Source organism: Melanostigma gelatinosum (genome assembly GCF_949748355.1).
Source record: "Melanostigma gelatinosum genome assembly, chromosome: 13".
Taxonomy (NCBI): domain Eukaryota; kingdom Metazoa; phylum Chordata; class Actinopteri; order Perciformes; family Zoarcidae; genus Melanostigma; species Melanostigma gelatinosum.
The window spans coordinates 19,007,718-19,030,828 of NC_136646.1; the positions used below are offsets into that span (position 1 = coordinate 19,007,718).

Below are 23,111 nucleotides of genomic sequence, written 5' to 3' on the forward strand. Positions count from 1 at the left end.
CAACCTTTTTTCTGAAAGGACGGAGAGAGGACTATAAAATGGAGCTGGAAGACGGAGTTGTGTACCAGGACGACCCGGGGACATCAGCGATGATGTCTGAGCGGGTATCGGGCCTGGCCAACTCTATCTACCGCGAGTTCGAGAGGCTCATCGGTAAATACGACGAGGACGTGGTGAAGGAGCTGATGCCGCTGGTCGTGGCGGTGCTGGAGAACCTGGACTCGGTGTTCGCGGAGAACCAGGAGCACGAAGTGGAGCTGGAGCTGCTGAAGGAGGACAACGAGCAGCTCATCACCCAGTACGAGCGGGAGAAAGCGCTGAGGAAACATGCAGAAGAGGTGAGTTGAATGGAGCTGGGAAAAAAACACAAAAAAACGGGATGGTCACCGGCATCCTCGTGAGGAGGAGCGAGGGCTGCCTCAGGTGTTTTGCCCTCCCAGCATCCCTTTGCGATGACTTAACCTGTGCACGTGTCCGGGGCAGCATCCTGCCCGTCCTGCCACGGAGCTCGTTGGGGATGTAAACAAGGCAGTGTCGGGGCTAACGTCAGGCTGAATTGGCCCTCTCTTTGTATTCGCTGGATGGTCAGTGACACTCTAATCCAAGGATGGGACTTCTTACCCACTGCTTCAACAAAAGCATCTTTCTCTGTCATCTACAGCCATCAGCTCACCTATTGCATCAGATAGTGAAGTCACTGTCTGAGCCCTGTGAGACCCTGACTGAGTAAACAGCAGGTGATGTGACTCAGCGTTTTGGGGCATCACTGTAACATAAGTTAAAAAAAAACCCCACAGGGATAAGAGGATGGACACAGTCAGTAGGATTGTGTGTGTGTGCGTGCGTGCAGGCATGTCTCAGGGATATTGTGTATTGCCTAAGATGTGTGTGGTTTAAATCTGTGAATCTGCCTCCTGGCCCTGAGCTTTTGAATTGAAGGGAAACGTGATGAGACTCACACCGTCTGTCCCAGCTTGCATTTTTTTGACTCGGGGCCTCGGGACAGCAGGGACACTGGCCCCAGTACACTGTGGACACGTAGACCCCTCTGCACACACATTGACTGTGAAGCGGTGTGACAGCCAGGCACACAAAGACACACACACACACACACACGCTGCACACTGACTGTTATAGTAACATATCGTGTCAACTGTACAGTAAATGTGTGTACGGGATTGTCCTGGAAAGGAAGAGAAGCTTGTCCCCTCGCCTGAGGAGTAGTCAGCAGCGATGCGCTGAGTCTGACGGAGAGGCATGGTATAACTTCCAGGTCATGTGATCCTTTGTCACACACAAGCAGAAAGGGAACTTCCACCAGCTTGCGTTTTTGCTTCCTTTCCCTTTTCTTTTTTTTTTAGTGCCTGGATTTCAGTGTCAAATTCTGGTGTCACAGACTTAGAAGAGAAGTCATCTTTCTTCTTCCAGAGGAAATAGATTTTGGTTTTTAGACCTTTTGCTTGCTTGGCCATCGATTTGCTTTTTAAAATCATGGTCAAGATTTCACACAGCCACAAAATAGATGGTATCATCATCATCCCGGCTCTGCTATTGCAACCCTGTTTCCTCCGATCTCTGATGTAATTTGGAGACATAGACATGAAATTAAACAGTCTAAATTACTTATGATATTAATGACTGACATTACATTGATTTTGATTAAGTCTGAGGAATCTAGCCAGCTGGTCAGATCATTAAAACTAATTCACAGCCTTCTCCAGTTTCTCATTGGTTTCTCTCTCACATGTATCTAGATTCGAGAGACTATCAATCTGCACACATTACCAGTTATCCTCATCAGTTTACCTAATTTATACATTTTCTTATATGTAAATAGCTGCAATAAAGTATGACCAGATGGCCGCTGTTGAGATTTCTTACATACACTTTCAGCTCTACATGACTGAATTATTTATTTATTTGAGCAAATGTTTTTTTGCACATTTGTTGAACATATAAGTCGGGCAACCCTGAGTGCTACATACAAATACGATTAATTTAATCTGGAGATAATTTGTCATTTAGTCAGAACAAAATATGTTTTAGTTTTTCAGTCATATAGCTCAGAAATATCAGGCTGCCGAGCAGGCTGTGACATGCCTTTGTACATCAAGCTGCAGTAGGACTCATGCATCCAGAGGAAGAGGAAGGGCAGCCACATTAGGGCCTTGCTCCGCTGGACAGGATGTGGACGCTGACACACGGTCAGAGGTCCGTCGAGAAGGAAACTGGGAGGAACGGGAATTTCCGAATGAACCCTTAAGTCAAAATCCTGCTCCTCTAATCCTGATTTAGTCTTTTTTTGGTTTACATCCACGCCATCGTTGTACATGTTCTGGAAAGTTACGCCGTCACACATGTCGTCTGTGCTATTATGTCATGCACTTTGTATAGGCCTGCAACTAATATTTTCATGATTGATCAATCTGTGGATATGTTTTAATTCATCAATTGTTTCTATGAAATGTAGTCGGGGGGTGGGGGTGGGGGGGGGGGGGGGGGGAATGCTTCCCGGACTTTCAGATGTCTTGTTTTACCTGAAAAATAATTGAAACATTAAATAATTAGCTGATCTTTTTCTCTGTTGATTGATGAATCTAATTGGTTTATTAGTTCTGTGTAAAATACCAAATACGTTATCAATCTAATACTAACTTATATGTTAGAAAAGTTGCTAGTGCGTTAATGGTTTCAGGTGTTCTTTACCTGAGTCACATCAATAACACATTAATGATACACATTATTTAGCTCAAGCTCTTATCTTTTTGACTAATATCATAATAAATGACAAAAAGGAACCTGATTATTCCTTTAAACTGCGTCAGACTACAATGAGTTTTGATGGGTTTGGGGTGAAGTGCCAGTGAATCTGACCACGCTCTGTTTCTGTTTGTTCTTGTGTCTTGTGTTTGTTCTTGCGTTCCTGAGCAGAAGTTCATCGAGTTTGAGGACACTCATGAACAGGATAAGAAGGACCTGCAGAACCATGTGGACAGAAAGGAGTCCCATTCGCGGCAACTGGAACTCAAGATCAGGAACTACGCAGACCAGAGTAAGCACCAATGATATAGTATGATCACAATCACTGCTCTCCATTGGGTCACGGGGAGACATCCATTCATTGAGATGAAAAATCAGTTATGACCCAGTAGTATGATCTTTTATTCATCCGTCTGTTCCCATGTACAAGGCGTTCCCTTATTCTTTTTCTCTCTTCATATAATCTTCCTAACTTGTTTGACGTCTCTCTCATGGTTTGTTATGCCTACTTCCTCTCTCTGCACACACACACACATTGACTCACACTCTCTTCCTCCCTCTTTGCTGGGGTAACTAACAGTAATGGGATTATAGGATTTCTGTTATTCACGTCCTCCTAATGCAGCAGTGCATTACCTCCCATCTCATTGGTGGATTACGGAATGGAGGGAGAGCGATTGGCTCTCACATTCGGTCTGGTTGGAAAAAGTGGATTCACACAGCTGGTTCAAGTCATTCATTCACACAAAGCTGTGAGAAAATGCCAATATCAATTTCTTTTGTATCTTAACGTTCAGCAGAAGCATCAACAAGGCAAACACGAGTGGCTCAATGTTTGGTTTATTCTTGACAATGAAACGTATCAAGTATTTCCAGAATTTGGAAAAATGGAGATCCTTGAGTGTACACAGCTATTCAGTGGGTTTAATCAACCTGGCCACTCCCAGTGAACAGTAAATAGTAAATCATTCATTCATGACTGTATGTTGCAGCGCCTGAGCTTATTGCGTCCTGAGTCATCTAGGACAGAGTCCACAGCTGATGATGGGCAATGACAGCTTAGCTCAGATTTTTCGAAGCCATTCTCCTGCTTTGGTCTTGGCTTTATTTCCCCTTGCTTGGCACTGAACAGACGGATAATTAATCCGTTTTGTTTTGTTTTTAGGGACATTTCAAGCTCATTTTTATTTGTACCGTCAGATCAGACATCCAGTGATTGTGAGATATGCACCGCTCCTTTAAAAGATCATTTATATCAGTGAGGCCCTCTCCTTGTCAAGCAAAAGGCATCCAACAATGATGATGAAGACTTGTACATCGGCACGTGTCTCACCCTGTTGGCTTCCGAGCAGATTTATGACTTTAAAGGTTTATTACGCAGCTCCCACACAGATGTGGGAGCACACCGGCAGCTCTAAAGCTCATGACACATATAAACGCCATAACTCGGTTGTTTAATCTGCACAAAAATCACAGTGTGAAAACAATGGTTTGGGGTGTTTTATGCTCGACTATTTCTTGGCTCTGAGCAGTTGCAACTGGTTCTCCAGGAAGTTACTGGGCCCAGGCAAGAAACATTTTTACACAGTTTTTCTACGAACAAGATAAACCATGTTGTTTTTTTATTTTGCAAATAGTTCATAGACAAAGGATAATCCTTGTCTTATGTCGTGTAAATTGACTTCCTGAAACTGAGCGGTGTTGTATTCTGCTTCAGTCGGCAGGTTAGAAGAACGTGAGCTGGAGCTCAAGAGAGAATACAACTCCCTCCATCAGCGACACTCGGAGGTAAGGGGGAGAGGAAGGATGAGGAAGGAACTATTGTCAAGCTGTTATCCGTAACCACATTGATGACTCGTTTCCTCTGGCTCTTTGGTTTGACTTCTGCAGATGATCCATAACTACATGGAGCATGTGGAAAGGATAAAAATGCAGCAGATAAGTGAGACTTCAGAGTCAAGCGCCGTCGGTCGAATCAGGTAAGACCACAACAGTTACGTTAAGTTTGTATTAATGCTGCGTTCACGGCAGCTGATAACTTTCAAACATTCACGTCATCAAGACCAGGGTTTCTGTTAGAAAACAATTGGTGCCGCCGGTCTATGTGTCCTCCTGGAAGATTTCAATGTCCCGGACAAATGGGAGAAATTTCGGGGAAGTAGCTTTCTTTTTTCCATCCAGGAGAGAGCGGCCTCTTTCTTTGGGCATCTTCCCATCACCCATCGGAGCGTCTCTGCTAATCCCCGACTCCCAGGCCAGGGCAGAGACACCGGGCACAGAGGGCTGGAGATTCACTGACCCAGCGCGCTCCAACACCAGCCTCAAGGTAAGGCGTGTGGAATGGCTCCTTCATGTGAGCTTTAATCACAGTATGTGGAAAATAATGACTTACTCCAATAGACACACAAATAATCTTTGAATTACTGACACAAAAATGCAAAAAGACTATCTGAAGACATGGTAAAGTCTGATTTCCCACTCTGAATTATGATGATCTTAAATGGTAATCTTTTTTTCCACTTGATTCAAATTATTTGGTACCTGAAGATTAAGAGTGCTTTCACCGTTTCAGCTGTTTGATCAAACTGAGTGTCAACCGTATACAAAGCATACACAAAACAAAATGGAGAATGATCTGATCGTTTTAATCCCGTTTGAGTGTTTCCAGCCCTCCTGCCAGTGCTGGAAGATGGAGGAGCTTTTGGCTTTGGATCCATTTTAAAAATAGGGAACCTTTGATGAGGCTCGGGCGTGCCAAGGCGTTTTTTAGTGGGCGTCTGACAAGGCCATCTCTGTTTTCAGACATCCTCCTCTGTAGCCATTGATGAATATGCAAACTTGTCTGTTCTCCTGGTGCAGCAGTCAGAGGAGATACATCTATGAATACTCGTATTCAGAAAAGATAGATGTTTCTATTGATGCAGGTGCAAATTATAATCCAGAGCTTTATTGTATGATGTGTATTTTTAGTGATTTAAATTCCTGTTAAACTGTTTTAAGATTCACAAGTCATTCGTCTAACATAGACGTTGTTATGGTTACGGTCACTCAGATGAAATGAAGCTGTTTTCATACGTAAAACGCAGTGAGCGGTACTCAAAACAAGTTTTTGTGTGTGGGTTGTTAGGACCTGGAGGGTGACGATGTTAATTCATCCCACTGCTGCATCTTTGTTAAAACTGGGACATCAGCTCTGTGGCGTGATGCATGATGGGAGTGATGCCGCTGTATGGCTCGCAGCCAGTCACTGAGGGAGAAAAAGACGAGCTGGAATGTGATTAGTCCTTTTGCAATCAGTGCTACAGGACGGCTATTGTTGAGCCAAACCCTTTTGAACATGAGTGGCTTTGATATGCAGACAGGCTCTTAGACTTAAACATAGACCTCATATTTATTTACGGGAGTGGGCGGGGCCTCAAATGAAGAGGAACGACAGGTTAATGAGGTGCATATGCCGCATGCCAGGCCTCCATCCACAATAAGAGCATCCCATTGTCTTTGAAGCTGGCATAAATATATATTTTTGTTCAATGAAACAGGACCTTTCCAAAGCAGTTAAAGGGGCTGAAGACTACACATTTTAAAATGACAAAAAGGCTGTAGAGTTAGAAAGAAGTGAGCTTACCAGACCTTTGTAGCGCCTCATCTCTGCTGCAGGTTAGCTGCTCGAGGCTACATTAGCAGCTACTAGCATAGAATCACCCGAATCGCTGGCCGAACTGCCGACAGTCCAGTTGCATTGTAGGTAATGTAGGCATGGGATAAAAGACGATATCTCCGGTTCTGCTGCATCAGTTTTGATACCTTTTTGTAAAAAATTGTCCGACAAATCTGTTGGATTGCAATGCTGTGAAACAAATCAAAGTAGATTGGTACAATACATTACTTCATATTTCAAAGAAAGTATCTACTTTTGTAACGAATTTCTTAAATGTCTACGGTATTTGTAACTTTCATAAATGATTAATACGTTTACTTCCTAAGTGATAACTTTATTGATTGGGCTCACACTGGCTGGGACTCTTGCATCACATTTACATATCCCTGCACAACTCTTTACTTTGGATATACACATGACACATTAATAACATACTTATTTTAACTTATTGGTTTGTTTACCATGTTTTACTACAAATTTCCATATTTTCTATTTTTAAATGATGTCTTTTACTATTGCACTATGTCTATTGTTATGCACCGATCACGTGTGTAACGTACTTGGCAAGAAACCGTTTCTGATTCAGATTCTGACACATTAACAGCTTAGATTTCTGCAGTTCGCATCAGTCCAAGTACAACTTGACGGTATCTTGGCTGTTTGTTAAACTTAAAAAAAAACGATTTGGTCAGACAGCAACTACTGATATCTGAGAAAATTATGAATTATCTTGATTAAAGATGAATCTATTGCTAAACTAGACAGTCTACTGTATGAGCTAGCCACATGTGCACACACACACACACACACACACACACACACAGTCATAAGATAGTACTGATCCATTCACATCACAGACATGCACACTTTGTTGCGTATGTGTTTCATCTGAACTGCTTCTGCACATGTGAGCTGCATTCTTACTCTCCCCCCCTCACAAGCAGTTGGACTTTGTCGACCCCCCAAAGGCAAGGGAGGGTAAGAGTGCGCAGGACTCTACTTGGGGGAAATCACTGGCAGATGACTGCAAGGTAGTTGGATGAGCGGCGGCTGGCGGAAGTGCCAGCAGCGCGCCTGCATTGGCTGTGGACAGCACACTGTTTGTGTTTGCCTGTGTGTGGGCTTCAGTAGTCCCCCCCCCCCCCCACTATGCTGTTTCATCATTTCAAATGCGCCGCCTCTCACTTTGTGCGCTTATAGACCCTCACTTCACAGACCACCTGCGCTAGATCATGCTACATGCAACCATGTCCTGTGTGAGGGCTTCATTGTTTGGGGTCTTTTTTAAAAATCTCACGCGCACACAACAATCAGCTGTGTCGCGAGTGGAACTGGTTCATTCTTTTCATTATGAATCTTTCAAAATCAATAACAGCGTGGTTGCATCTGGTCTCTATTCTTCTTTACCATTAAAATGCATGACTTTTATATTTCACATGCTTCTTTGTGAATTTGCTTCATTCATGCAGCTCTCCAACAGAAATAACATTTTCCATCACTCATTGTACAATAACGTAGCATCACACAGACGAATAGTGTCTTTTAATTCTGTATTTGTGTCATACGTTCTAACGTTGCAGTCGGTTTATGCTTTCAGTCTCTGTGCAGTTTCTTCGCAACTGTTTTTTAGTTTTTGAATATGGTGTGGGTTTATGTTGTGTACTGGAGGTAGAATGGCAGCCGTTGTGGCCATGTTTAATTTCAGCTGATGTCGTGTGGCTCTGTGTTACTCGTCTGTGTTTGTGTCCTACCTCTGTGTTGCTCATGTTTTCTCTCTGCATCTGATCGGAAAACTTTGCTCAAGTCCATCCGCAACGTTGTTTAGTGTTTCACGGTTTCTGTCTTTTTTGTGTTTATTCATAGTATTTCTGTTAGATTTCCCGATATCATGGAAAAGAAGCCCAGTCCATTGTAGCTTAGTATTTCAAATGATTGTATTTCAGGGATTTAGAGGTAGATTTTCACTTAGTTAATTACGGTGCTCTTGCTCTACAAAATGTAAGAGCTGAGAGAAATTGGACTTATGTCTTGTGTTGTTCTGCATGTGTGTATATAGTAAACCTCTAACCCTTTCTAGTTTGTGATTAGCTCTTTCAATCTGTCCCACCATGTTAATGTTGGATGGTAAACCATGTTGTTATCTTTGTGGTCCAAATGTGTTCCGTTTGTCTTGTTTTATCAAATTTTTGCAAAGTTTCATTTTGACCCCTGTCTTTGATTAGCCATCTGTAATATCGCTGTATTTAAGCTTCTTTTCATTCCAGGATGAGCTGTCGGACTTCACCGGCTCCAAGTCGGCCACGCCAGTAACCACCACAGACACGGAGAAGGGAGATGGGAACAGTAAGAGCAGGGAGGTGCAGGCTGCACCGGGGACCAGGTCCATATCAGTGGGTAGGGTCAAACATCATGAAACTGCACGGGTCACAGAATCCCATTCATTAGCTATCTGTCTTAATGGCCTCCATGCGTTTCCTTTCATTGTTATACACAGTGTATGAAGGGCTTGGCATACGGTGTTTGTGCTGTAGAGGTTTCATTACTTCATTCTGAAAACATCCTAGTTTTTTAGATTTTGACTCACAGACGGTGTCTTTCTTTCTCTTTGGTGTTTTGCCATGCGCTGTGTCAAACGCAGCTTTGCCTGAAAATGAGAAGAGCTCAGATGTGCAGGACATCATTGAGACCACCCCTGAGCTGGACATGGATGCCATTGGATACAAATCCGGCAGGTAGTAAAAAAAAAACATGCTACAAGGTCAGTTTTAAACAATGTTTCACCAGGTAGCACAGCATCACCTCCTGTTCTTGTTCTTCTTCTAGTACTCCTACTAAAGGCATTGAGAACTTGGCATTTGACCGAAACACAGAGTCTCTGTTTGAAGAGCTGTCTTCTGCAGGCACTGGGATCATAGGGGATGTGGACGACGGGGCCGACCTGCTGGGTGAGTGAAAACTTTATCTTCGTTGGAACAATGCAGCACTGAACCGGAGTAAGGGAGCAGCAAACCTGTCAGGCACTCTGAATGCATGTCATCTGGATTGTGTTGGAATAGTCGGAATGAAATGTCTTTATTCATTGAATTGACTTTGTTTTTTGTAAGTGGCTATGGTATAATCGTACACATAATAAGTTACCGGTACTTCAAGGTGTCCTGACAGTGGAAAAAACAAATTCTTGTTTTCCCGTTTCTAAGTCTGATCCAAATTGTTTTCACTTCTGTGTTTATGAGTTAAGAACAGGGGACAACGGTTTCAGGATAATCTTTCTACGTTACTTAAATATTTTCCATTTGTGAAACGGGTAGGAAAATATATATTTTGCCCCGATTATTTTTCTAGTTTTTTTTTTTTTTCATCTGTGAAAACTGGAAAAGAAAGGGTTTGGTGGGTGTTTGTTATTGTAATACAAATTTCAGCCACAAGAGGCTGAACTACACCACTACCCTGATGTTCTAAATACTGTAGGACTAAAAGCTAAATATTGTGTGTCAGCAAGTTATGTGAACGTATTGTCATGTCTTTCTTTAGGCATTCACAGGTGAAACAAAAAGTAACGTAGAAAGATTTCCCTTGCAAAACATTTCTTACCTGTTCTTCAGTCAAAATCACAGAGGAGAAAACCATTTAGATCAGACTTCCCTCACTTGCCTCTCAGGGTTTCCGTAATTTCTCAATGTGATCAACTAAAATTGTAAATCTTGTCGTATCAGCCAAGTGAAATGCATGACAACCCATATTTCTTAACAATTCCCATGAAGCTGTTTTAGTGTCTCTCTACTGCTCTGCTCGTCGAGCCGCTCTTGCTCTACTTGATCGTACTTGTTTTAAACTCATTGTCAGTCCGACAGCTGCTGTTTGCTGCAATGCTACACCACTTGCTTTGGTCCAGCTGTGATACACAGTGTTGGCCATCTACCCATGTTAACATCACCTCTCTCTCTCCCGCGTCTCATCCTCTGGCTTTTGTCCATAATCCCAGTGGAGTACTCTGGTGTGTATGACCTCAAACCTTTCCTTAGCTCAACATTACTCTGTCAACATCCTTGACCTATACTCATTAGTCACTTTCTGACATATCCGCCATTGTTACCGCTCGCAGCTTCTTCTTCATTATGTTGAATAACAGTGGACATACAGTTGGTTCAGGAATGCACAGTTTACATCTTTTAAGCTGCCTACTTTTGACTACTTTGGTGCATGGATGATGGAGTTCAATGCTTCCTTTGTTGGCCTAACTGTTTTCTTTTTACAGCTTGAATTCATTTTCTGGCTCTTGTATTTTCCCATTTTTCCTTCTCTGTACTTCTACAATTGTTTTATCAACTAGCTTTATAGACCCAACAGCATCCTCTGCTTGTGGAGTCAACAGCTACACGTTTAGCTCTGGCTCCTTCATCACTTTGATCATTCCGCTGTCTCAAACTATATCCACATTTCTCTCTCTCTCTCTCTCTCTTTCCTGTTCTTTCCGCCTGACTTGGATTGCATGGTTTTCTCAGACCTTAGTTTGATTGGTAAGACCCCCATCCACTCGATCCATCCTTCTCCTGTCAGTCATGTGACACGTGCTGTGGGCTTGTGTGTATTTTCTTGTACTGTGTAACCTACAGTGCTAAATATCTCACTAGGAGATATTTCACATCCTTTTGCAGTGCCTTGTTGTATTTTAAGTACGAATTATTTAAAGTGCTATATCTTAATCTGTAGTGCTTGTGTGTTCACTGCTTTAGCTTGTTGTCAAACCGTTCTTTATGTAATAAAACTCTCTCATCATCAACTCTGTTAAGGAATGGGCCGGGAAGTTGAAAATCTCATTCAGGAGAATTCACAGCTGCTTGAGACAAAGTAAGTAAATAATTAAATGTGTGTTTGTGACTTTACTTTGATACGTGCTATCTTCTTCATCTCCCTGTTAAAATGTGCCGGCAGTATTTTACAAGTGGACTAAAATGCCCTTGTTCCCGCCTGTCCAGGAATGCTCTGAACGTGGTGAACAAAGACTTGATATTGAAGGTGGACGAGCTGACCTGTGAGAAGGAGATGTTAGATGGAGAGATGGAGGCTGTGCTGCAGGCCAAGACCAAGCTGGAGGACAAGAACAAAGAGATGGAGGAGGAGCTCAAAAAGTAGGTCAACGACTGTGCTTGTTGTAATAATGACAGAATAACAACAGAACATGGCGACATGCTTTGATTTAATTCCATTTTATATCCTTGCGAGTGTAATAAATGGTCTTTTTCAGAGTGCGACTGGAGATGGAGGAAGTGAAACACAAAACTAAAGAGGAAGAAGATGTGAGTATTCCTCACTTGTACGACAATGTCTGAAGCTGCAGACCTGTTGTGTGTATAATATATACACAAACAGTTTTATTTCTGTGTGGTCATGTGTGGGTTTACTTGTGTGCTACCACAGAGTGACGTACCTACAGCCCAGAGGAAGCGCTTCACCAGAGTGGAAATGGCCAGAGTGCTGATGGAAAGGAACCAGTACAAAGAGAGACTGATGGAGCTACAGGAAGCTGTGCGGTGGACGGAGATGATCAGGTACAGAACACCGGGCTGCAAATCAACACTTGTGCAGAACCACTTCTTCTTTGTTTACATTAAGTTTACTGTTGGAGTATTTTATTTTACCAGGCGGTGTTAAAGTCTCTCTAAATCCTGATTCATATTCATCACTTACAAACTTAATGCCAGTGTCCACTTGTGAGAATGATGTCTGCTGTTTTCTTATGAGCTGAAATCATTAATTCATCTTCAACACCAGTGAAAACATCTCTGCTCAAAAGGACACAATGACCATGGAACATGGGTCTTTTATTTCTGATGAATCGATTAAGTTAGATGGTGTTGCTGCTGTAGACTTGTGCATCATGAGAAGCATTTTTCAGTATTGGTGTTTCACACACAAAACGGATGAATACAATAATGACATATCAGCCAAAAAACGTAAAAGACAGTTGGACATCCTCAAACTGTGTGTCTTCAAGCTGTCAACAGGTAACGTGATATCTTGTCCTCTTCTTTAGGGCCTCGAGAGAAAATCCAACACTCGCAGAAAAAAGGAAATCCAGCATCTGGCAGTTGTAAGTCCTCCCAAATGTACCTTCTTTTTTTTTTTTTTTACTATCTTTGTCAGGGCATTGATTTTGACAGCCTATAGAGGTGAACTTTCTCAACTTTTCAAACGCATTTCTTTCTCTTTTCTCGGGATGTGCAATTGAATTGGCAGCATTAGGTAAAGATGGTTTAATAAACATTCCTCCAGTCAAACCTCTCTTTTTCCCCTCCATTGACACAGAACTGCTCCTCCATTACAAATGGATTCAACCCTGATGTGTCTTTATCCATAATGTTTTCTCTCCGAGCAGTGCATCACAAACTGCTCAGACATGACTCTCCTTGTGCCCCCGGGCTTTCCTGTCTCCTGCCTGCTGTGTGCGTTGGTTGATGTTTTCCGACTCTGTCTGCTCATAGGGAGCTTAAGAGCGACAGAGTTCCCCCTGCAGCCTAAATATGTGTGCATGTCTGTCTTAAGTCAGGTCGTACCGTCAGAGCGGTATGCTTTTTTTTTTGGTAAGGGATTTTTAACAGATTTAGCAGATGCTGGAGACACATTCAGGTGTCAGTCATTCACGTTCAGTCTACTATGATTTGGATGAAATGTGTTTATGTATTGAATGGAAGGTTTTCTACTTTGTATAGTTAATATGGAAACGATGATTTGAACATCAATGATTATTTTCTTGCTTTTTTAGAACTGTGATGTTTTAATCTTTTTATTCAGACTTTTTCCTACACATTTAAAATGGTTGGATTATACTTAAGTATAGAATGATCTCACTTGACACTTAAGATAGTGTTGGTACTTGGTGCTTCACAGTCAAATGTGATAGGAACTGCTCAGCTATTCACGACTCCCAGCATGCTCTGCGTCACTGTTCAGTAAATGTTGGTGCCCTTTGGTTGTCTGGTTGGTTGGTGACCCCCTACCTTGCTTTTCCCCTGCTCTCCTGTCGGCTCTGTTTCCCTCTTGGCTTTCTGTAACTTTGCCACCTGCAGCTTCAGCAGACTGTTTAGCTCCTCCTCCAGTTCCCCAGCTATAAAGAAGGTGGAGTCCCAGTCCAACATCAAATACAACGCCCCGGGCAGCATGGTCAAGAGGAGCAGCACCTTCTCCCAGTTCCCAACAGAGAAGTCAAAGACGTTTGACTTCCTTAATGAAGAGTGAGTAACAGAGTCAATGACTGAGTTTGGTGTATTTTATTAAGGGGAACATCTTCACACAAACCCCAAACCCTTAAACATAACTGGAAATTGAATTATTACATTTTTATCATTAGACATTTTTTTTTCTAAAGCAGTTCAAGCTCTTTGGGTTTGATCTCCATCACGACTCATTCCAAAAAATATTTGTAGGAATATCATTTTCACCGACTGGCCCGCAGTAATGTACATGTATACAATGTACCTGTGAGCTGATGGCATGTCTCTCTCTCTCTCTTTGCTCTTCTTGTAGAAAGGACCAGTGCAGCTCGCCATCGCGTAAAGAGCAGAAGAGAGCCCAGTACAGACAGGTCAAGGCCCACATGCAGAAGGAGGACGGACGAGTCACTGCACACGGCTGGAGCCTGCCCAGCAAATACAAGGTAGGAGATTAAGGTTAGATTAGGGCTCAAGTAAGAGAGACTATGGCTTTTTTTCACTTGATAATGATCAAGACCGTCAGTTTTGACCGTGAGATTGTAAATGTTTATGTGCAGTGTCATTTACTGATAGAGCATCGCTGTCATTTCTTTCTGCTGGGCCTTTATAAGCTCTCTGTTCATGTTCCTGTCAGAAAATGTCATTTATTTTCCCAATGTGCCAATGTGAGTCCACCCTCAGACAAGATTGAGACAACTGCAACCGCCCTGAATATAAACCACCCCTTCATAACAGGAAGTGACTCATAACTCTTGATATCAGGAAGTGTGAGTCATGCTAAATCTAAAAAACATGTGTATGGTGTAAGGGTATTCAAATTTGAGTATTTGAATATTCTCCCCTCCGGCTTTACAGCTTGAAGACCCCCGACATAATCTACAATGAAACATACGAGAGCTATTCTGTCCGCAAAACAGACAAAAGAAACGAAGGGTTAATCTCAACCTAGTATCTGAAAGATTTTCCGCAATGTCTGATTCAAATTGGTATCAGCCTTCCGTAAAACGTTCACAGCTCAAAGACATTTCCTGGAGACCGTATCGCTACTGCAGATGGTAACCGTGTGCAGAATGTTACAGAGACTTCAAGCTGTGTTGACTATGTTGCCTTTTTGTCTAAATTTGGGTGAAAATCTGTTGTAAAAGCGTGTTTCCTTTGCATGTGCCGGCGATGCCCCGACAGGTGGCAAATGGTGAACAAGTGGAGAACAAAATGAACCTACCTGTACCAGTATACTTGAGACCTCTGGATCAGAAAGATGCTTCTATGAAGGTACATAAGCCAATGCCTAGATAACACTTGGATATAAGCAGCACACTGTGTCTTTTTAATACGAAAGACAATCTGATATTGATGATGTCTTCTCTCTCTGTCCCCCAGCTGTGGTGTGCTGCAGGGGTCAACCTATCTGGCAAAAAGACATTACCAGAGCTCATGAAACAGACGAAGGGCTCTCAGAGTAGTCTGGACCAGTTAGAGCAAGAGCGTAAGGTAAGCGTAAGATATTTAAGGGAGAGGTGTTGAGGTTGTTGTCTTTAAGCTGTGGTTTAGATTCTGTGGAGGCTGTTGGCTGATTTAGTGTTCTCCCCCGTAAGGATCAGGAGAAAGGGGAGCAGGAGAAGGAGCTGGTCCTTCAGGATGAGGTCTCCAGTAGGGTGTGGGTGTGCACCAGCACCCACTCCTCCACCAAGGTTATGGTGCTGGACGCTATTCAGCCCTCTGACTTACTCGACAGCTTCTACGCCTGCAACACCCACGTGGTCTGCATTGCCAGCGTGCCAGGTAGGCCGAGTGGTCACATTGGTTGTTTGTGTGGCTCGGATGAGTGGTTTTCTTTGTCCTCCTCATCCATGACTGCATACATTGTCTTTTTTAACAGGTGTGTTGGAGACCGATTATTCGGCAGGTGAAGAGGTATCACAAGACCCGGAGGCTAGCCAAGGTGACGGGGTGTCACTGGCCGGCAGTGTGGCCAGTGTGGGCTCAACGGGCAGCGACGGCGCCGTGGCAGCAGAGGGGACCACCGCCATTCCCCAGATAGCCATTGCAGGTGTCACCGATCAGCCGCCTGAGCACAGTGGCATCTCTAGCTCAGGTGCAGTAGATTTCTGCTGACAAAATGCTTTGATATTGTATGTCCTTTTTTTTTGTTTTACTGCTAGCATCAAACACAACGGTGGCCAATAGCTACAACTCCACCGGGAGGCTTCGTCTTTGTCATACAGGTTATCCACCCAAACCTTCCCGTGTCACTCTTTTACCCTCTGATCAACCCTGTGATCCACAATGCCCACAGTTGAGCTGTCCAGAGAGACCAGTCCAGCAGAAGACAGCGTTCCTACGGCGGAAGAGGCAACGGAAGCAACGGAGGCTAACGCTGGCGTGGGCGAAGAAGGAGAGGAGGACCAGGGAGCGGATCCAAACCCGCCAGGAATCTACACGGAGCATGTGTTCACCGACCCACTGGGGGTGGGACCCACTGACTCCCCTTCTGCTCACGCACAGAGGTGAGCAATGATGTTCCAGATTTTTTCGATTAAGTAATGTTCTGCCTGACGCAAAAGTCCACCATTTATTAGAAAGAGGCTAAAACTCCCCTTTTGATTTGACTTTCATTATTCTACAGCAAAAACACGTCAAAAAAACAAAATTAGCTTCAATAGTTTATGATCAAGTGGCCTTTTGAAGTCAGTCGTTTCACGTCGTCTCTTTTTTTTTTCAACCATCTAAAAATAGCTGATGTGCCTGAACCATACAAACCGTGTATACTACTACGGTATTATACTACTATCAACTATTATACATAAGAAACAAGTATACAGTGTTTCCCCACCTGGTAGACATTTCATATTAATTAAACAAGGATAGGATATTTAGCTTATATAGGAAATGTTAACAAGAACAGCCCTGGAAACATTGATATATACATGATGTTTAATGAAGTCTGAACTTCCAGTTTTCTTAAGAAGAGTGCATTAGAAAAATGTTCTACCTTCTGTGATGCAGGGGCTGCGGACATGATGGCGAGACTTCCTTCCCAGAAGACTCGGACCCATCAGATGGGGAAGTCCTGAGGATGAGCAGCGCACTTCCCACCATGTGGCTGGGAGCTCAGAATGGATGGTGAGCAGGACAGCAGCCACTAGAGGGCAGCAGCAACATACAAGGGCTGGCACGCACTCAACGCCTGCAATGTGTTTATTGCATGACTGAAGATCAAGTCTGTTCTTATCCAATGATGGTTATTTTATTGTGAGCAAATGTATTCTTTATCTCTCTGTCTCTCCCTCTCAAGTCTTTATGTGCACTCGTCTGTGGCTCGATGGAGGAAGTGTCTTCATGCCATCAAGCTGAAAGACTCCATCCTCAACATAGTGTGAGTACAAAGTCAGGTGTACCTCAAATACAGATTTATACCTGTGGAAAAAAAATGATTAAAAAGAGCGTGTTGATGTGTTGTTCCAGGCACGTTAAAGGGAGAGTCCTGGTAGCTTTGGCTGATGGGACATTAGCAATTTTTCACAGAGGCATTGGTGAGTCTGGGTTAGAGCGCATCGTGGTAAGACACTTTGTGGTTTAGACATGCAGAATTCAGAAACATTTCAGTTTTTGGTATGAATCTAAATCCACCGCACTGTCACTGTTATTTTGACCATATTTTTTATGTTTGTAAATTTTCCTTTGTCAATTTACTAGGAAGCTCAAAATATTAGAAGCTGTTGAATATTTTGTATCGTGTTTGTACTGTTGGATGCCAATCTACAAAGATCGTAGATTATCTTGCGCTTTTTCTTCCTCCCATGCAGACGGTCAGTGGGATTTAACCAACTATCACCTGTTGGATCTGGGCCGGCCTCACCACTCTATCCGCTGTATGACAGTAGTCCATGACAAGGTGTGGTGCGGTTACAGAAACAAGATCTATGTCATCCAGCCGAAGGCCATGAGGATAGAGGTACAGCTGTGATCATAATTAATCAATGTTTTCCAAACCAGCAAAATATTGCATAACCTGTCTAACATTTGAAAACCCCCCGTTTAACGTTTCTATAACATTCTAACGTCACATCATCTCGTTCTCTCATGTCTGAGCAGAAGTCGTTTGACGCTCATCCTCGCCGGGAGAGTCAAGTGCGGCAGCTGGCCTGGGTTGGAGACGGTATCTGGGTTTCCATCCGACTGGATTCAACTCTACGCTTGTTTCACGCCCACACCTACCAGCACCTCCAGGACGTGGACATCGAGCCCTACGTCAGCAAGATGTTGGGTACGCATACCAACGAGTCATTTCTCTCTCTTCTCTGACTTACATCTCATCAGACCATGGGCTTTTTTTTGAAACGGTAAACAAGTGTGTGTGTTGTGTGTGTGTTGCAGGTACGGGTAAACTGGGCTTCTCCTTTGTGAGAATCACAGCTCTGGTGGTGTCCTGCAGCCGCCTCTGGGTAGGGACAGGAAACGGGGTCATCGTCTCCATCCCGCTCTCTGAAGGTATCGCACGCCTCAGGTTTACCACATACAACATACTTTGTGTTGAAACATTTGTTTTCATAAGGCTTTAGCACAGCATAAATGTTAAACAGATTCAATATGTGAGCTTTAGAGGCGTCAGTAGGTGGATTTTGTTGTCTGTGGCCATGTAGCACATGTTTCCTTTGTGCTAAGCTAACTGGCTGCTGGTGATATCTTCATGTGTACCGTACAGAGATGAAAGTGGTATCAATCATCAAGCTCTTAACCAAAAAAAGAAAATAAGCAAATTTCCCAAAACTATTTATTTAAGATGAAAGCTCACTTTGGCATACGTTTAATTAACCCTTTTGAACCAGTCTTTAAATCATGGCTGCCATGCGTCTCCCGCCTCACTGTGTATCTGTGTGTTAGATATTTCTCTCACGTCGTCGTTACCACTCAGGAGATACTTGTTGAATAAAATATAACCGGGTTGCCATGGACACAGGTCTTACAGTCACCTTGTAACGCACACGACACTGCTTGTGTAATATAACAACTTTTTTTTAATCATGTAAGCTCGATATTCTTCCTGTTCATTTCTTTCCTCTTCTGTGCAGTTCACTCTCCTTTATTTCTGCTCTTCTCATGGAGTGTTTAGGAGCTTGCTCCTCTTTTTGTTGAGCCTCTAGCCTCCCTCCAACAGCCTCTCTTTTTGCTTGGTTGTCTCGCTCTATTTATGTTTTTAAAAACAATGAGATCAAACAGACATGAACCCACGGACGGCTCTGCTGTCTGTGTGAGTGCGTGTGCGTGTGTGTGTGTGTGTGTGTGTGTGTGTGTGTGTGTGTGTGTGCGCGCTTCAGTGAGCCGTTAACACTGATGACTTTTCAACCTTTTGTCAGAGACTGAGATTCGATTGTTCCACCCCAGATCTCACCTTTTTGTCTTTTGCGCAGCCGCCTTCACCCACCGCTGACCTTCTGGTTGCAAAACCTAGATAATATGCACCATGCGACATCGGTAGCGTTTATACTTTTTTTTTTTCTTCTTACTCTGTAGCCAACAAGACAACGGGAATAGTGCCAAATCGGCCCGGCAGTGCTGTACGGGTTTACGGTGATGACGGTTCAGACTGTGCCATGCAAGGCAGCTGTGTGCCCTACTGCTCCATGGCCCACGCCCAGCTGTGTTTCCATGGACATCGAGATGCTGTCAAGTTTTTTGTCACAGTGCCAGGTAAGTGGCAAGTGTTGGAAAAAAAGGGCAGAAATGGTGACAAATGCTGCAAATTAAATTGTTAGTTGCTCCGAGCATCTATGCACCTTTATTTATGCACAATTTTAAATAAATGTCAACAATGTTGAATAATAGTCAAGAGACAATATATTGATGAAAGCTTTGACAATCATTCCTTAAGTCGGTTATGAAGTAAAAATAGCAATTCCTTCCTGATGACAGCTTTTTGGGCTTTTTTGTCACAGGTCAGGCGATGCCCCCTCCAGGCAGTGCAGATTCAGGCTCTGATGACCCTCCATCTGAATCCTCAGACACGGCAGCCTCTGAGTCTAAAACATGCCTGGTCATGAGTGGAGGCGAAGGCTACATTGACTTCCGAATGGGTGAGTATGTCACACCACTGACAAAACACAGATGTAGTTCAAAGTGCATTGACTTAGGTGGAGCCAACGAGTAGCTTTCTATTTTCCCCTTAGTGGACTGTAAAATACAAAAGACTGCATTTGAATCCACATAAAAGTAATGCAGCTGTTGGGACAATGTGTAGCATTCATGATCTATTGGTACAAATATGAATAAGTGTTCTCTTTAGTGTGTATTGACCTGAAAATAAGAATGTTTTTGTTACTTTAAAATGAGCCGTTGGTATCTAAATACGAAGCAGGTTCTCGTCACAGACTCCACCATGTTGCAATACACTGTTTCTACAGTAGCCCAGAACGGACAAATCACGCACCGGCTCCAGATAGGGCCATTCAGGTTTTCGCCTGGCCCACCGTAGTTCTCTTACAGGCTTCAGCACACCGAGAAGTTTAAGTTGGTTGCAATCTGCAACCTCAGCGATGCCTGTAGATGCAGCCAAATCCTACACACTGGTACAAAGGCCCAATGTCTTCCCTGTGACCCACCTGGTATGCTGTTTGTTTGACTCATCGTCCTCCTCCTCAGGTGATGAAGGCGGTGAGTTGGACGGTTTATCAGAGCCAACAGCCAGCCAGCAGTCCCCACCCACCAAGGCCGAGCAGAGCCACCTCATTGTCTGGCAGGTCACAGCCTCCCATGATTGAACAAAACAAATCAGACTGTTGCGTCAACGCCAGGGCCGCCCACCAAACCCCTGCATGTCCTTCTCAAAGTTTTTAATTTGATATTATTGATTGTTCTTAATGCCTGAGTAGTTGACTACTTTGCAAAAGAAAACAATTATTTTTAGTCCATGTTTTGTACAGTTTAATTCTTCATGAATTTGAATTAGATACGGTGAAGTTTCTGTTTAACTTTAAGAATCCGTCCAAGTGTTCCCTTCTGCTGGGCTGCATGTTGGAGAGCCGGTGCGCACGAGAAAAAGGCCGAGTTAACTCAACTGAAGTCGTGGGCATAGTTTGATCAGGTAAAGTATGGAAGTCGGTCTCCCAAATGTTAAAGAGATGTGAAAGATAAAAAAGGGAAAAGCGCTTAAAGCAGTTTGACAGTCATTGAAAAGGAGCAGAAGTATATTTTATATGACACACATAAGACTTTTACATTTGTAAACCACGTGTGTATGTGTGTGTGTGTGTGTGTGTGTGTGAGCATCAGGTGTGTGTATGCATTCACTAAGCATTTTTATTATGTTAACCATTGGGGCTGGGTGTCAAAATATGTTACCTACAAGTCAAAATGTGTACAAAATTTCAAAAAGTTAAATTTATTGAGTGTGTTGACGCTCTACTGTATGGTCTGATTATTAGAGAAGCTGCTTGCACGTACCAGTGGTTTATTAAATGTGCTTTTATTCAGGAAAAGTTGTAGGATAAAACACTTTGAGAGGTTGTATTAATATTGAATGACACTGAGCCCTATTTGCCACAGGTTTATGTTTCATGATATGAATAAATGTCCAAGCAGTTTGGGTCCTGCTACTGATCAGAAGAACCGGCCTACTGTACTTCAGGTTAGCATTAGCCTGCGTGGGGAAAGCCCGTATCCTCGTCCAAGTGTGTGTGTGTGTGTGTGTGTGTGTGTGTGTGTGTGTCTGCACGGACGTTTTAAAGCTTAAACCGTCGACTGTCGTGTGAAGAAAAATCTGCCTGTGCCACCAGCTTGGTGCTTCCTGTTTGCTTCAGCTCATTGGCACTTTAAAATGTTAGATGTTAGTCGCTTGAGGTTTGGAAGAACACCCGTGGTAATGTACACTACAACACTGTGTGCTCGCCGTATGAAGGGAACAAAATGTACAAATATCTGTAGCGATGCGTCACCCCAGTAACCAAAGGACGAAAGAAGAAGCACCGTGGAACTGACTATTTCATTATCTTCATCTTTTCCGACATAAAACGTCCTGTCAGTCTAATAATTTGAGGATACATGTGTATATTCAGGGCGTTGTCCTTTTGGGAAATCGGCTTGAATAAGGGAATCCGACTAAAAATATCGTTTTTGTGTGGCACCTACTAATGGTCATGCACTAAAGGGAGTCTCTCCTGATTGCTTCATCATTCCTTCTTTTGTTGTTACAAATACATTTTGAGGCCTGGAAGCCAATTATTGTCATTTTATTTGGTTATTTTGGGCGTTGCTTGTGTGTTGACTTCATGTATGAGACACTTTTTATTCAGTATTTTCATGATTACTGTAACAGATAGCAGGATACCAACATTAAGCAGGTGTTTTAATTTGTTTTTATATCTGAAAACTTGGGCCAAGATTGGTCTTCAATCCATTTAAAAATAGTCATTTCTATTTTGTTTTTGCCATTCCAGTATTTATTTCCTTTGTTAACGAGCCTGTCGGGGTTAAGAATGTAACTTTCTACATGATCAAAATAAATTGGGAGGCCATTGTAAACAAAATAGTCCAATGAGTTTACGTGATTGTTAATAATGGTCAAATAAAAGAAATCAATGTAATCATGTTGGACATTTTTGATAAACCATGAAATCAAAGTGTGCAAACAATAACTTGATGGTTTCAGAACAACACATTCATGTACTAAGCTATGCATGTTTTTTTTTTTTAAAAGGACACTGCTATGTTTTCAGCTGAATCGGTTTATTGCCACCGTTTTGGGTGGGGTGGATGTCTATCCATGTGTTTGTGTGTACAGTACATGTGTAGGAGTTCGAACGCAAGACACATTTGTCCGTGTGTGTTTGGTTTTTGGAAATGTGTGGTGTATGTGTGCTCACTGTATGTTCGTCTGTAATACTTCAGAGACTGGTCAGATTTACCCGTTGCACCGGGCTTCTCTGGACGTGGTTCCTCCTGGTCAATGTTTGCTAAAACAGCATCATAGCCTTATTTTTAACAATCTATTAAACTCAATTTCATGGACACGTTTCCGCTATTGTGTCTGATTGTTATAAAATGTTGTTTTTCCCACTAAAAGATGTGGCAAAGTGTGTTTAAGACCCTGAAAGCCTATTTTTCCTCAATCCGCTTGTCACTGTGAGTAATGGACTCCTACATGAACAGAATTCTTCTGACAAAGTGTTCTTTCAGTGTTTCTTTCACAGGTTTTAAGTGGACGGGGTTCCATTTGAAAAAGATGATGTCATCTTCTTCTCTGCACCAATCAGAGAGTTTGGCAACTTTTGAATCTGAATGAAGCCAATTTACTAGTATTTACGAGTATTCAACTTTTAATGACTACAATTTAAAGATGATTTTGGTTGTTTCTTATTGATTCAGGAATATTTAATATTATAAAGAATACTTGAAGAGTTGAAGCCAAGTTTTCAGGGCCTTTTAATTGACAAATAACCCAATCCTGCAATGCACTGGTGCCATGCTATCATGGTTGAAGTTGCCCA

At 42.8% G+C, this 23,111-nt stretch overlaps 1 protein-coding gene across 1 annotated transcript; it reads left to right on the plus strand.

The window, feature by feature from the left end:
* Positions 1 to 38: 38 nt before the first annotated feature.
* Positions 39 to 22,632, plus strand: spag9a (sperm associated antigen 9a; the record flags this gene model as incomplete). Its single annotated transcript, XM_079281635.1, has 29 exons — positions 39 to 338; positions 2,932 to 3,052; positions 4,478 to 4,548; positions 4,651 to 4,739; positions 4,942 to 5,086; positions 8,683 to 8,812; positions 9,057 to 9,150; positions 9,242 to 9,363; positions 11,209 to 11,266; positions 11,395 to 11,547; positions 11,664 to 11,715; positions 11,837 to 11,967; positions 12,453 to 12,509; positions 13,486 to 13,650; positions 13,943 to 14,072; positions 14,812 to 14,901; positions 15,010 to 15,120; positions 15,225 to 15,411; positions 15,509 to 15,724; positions 15,926 to 16,136; positions 16,636 to 16,752; positions 16,925 to 17,005; positions 17,095 to 17,162; positions 17,436 to 17,584; positions 17,725 to 17,896; positions 18,007 to 18,120; positions 19,144 to 19,320; positions 19,566 to 19,703; positions 20,269 to 22,632. 29 exons carry the CDS (start codon positions 39 to 41, stop codon positions 20,385 to 20,387), a joined length of 3,768 nt encoding a protein of 1,255 aa, XP_079137761.1. The 3' UTR covers positions 20,388 to 22,632.
* Positions 22,633 to 23,111: the final 479 nt, after the last annotated feature.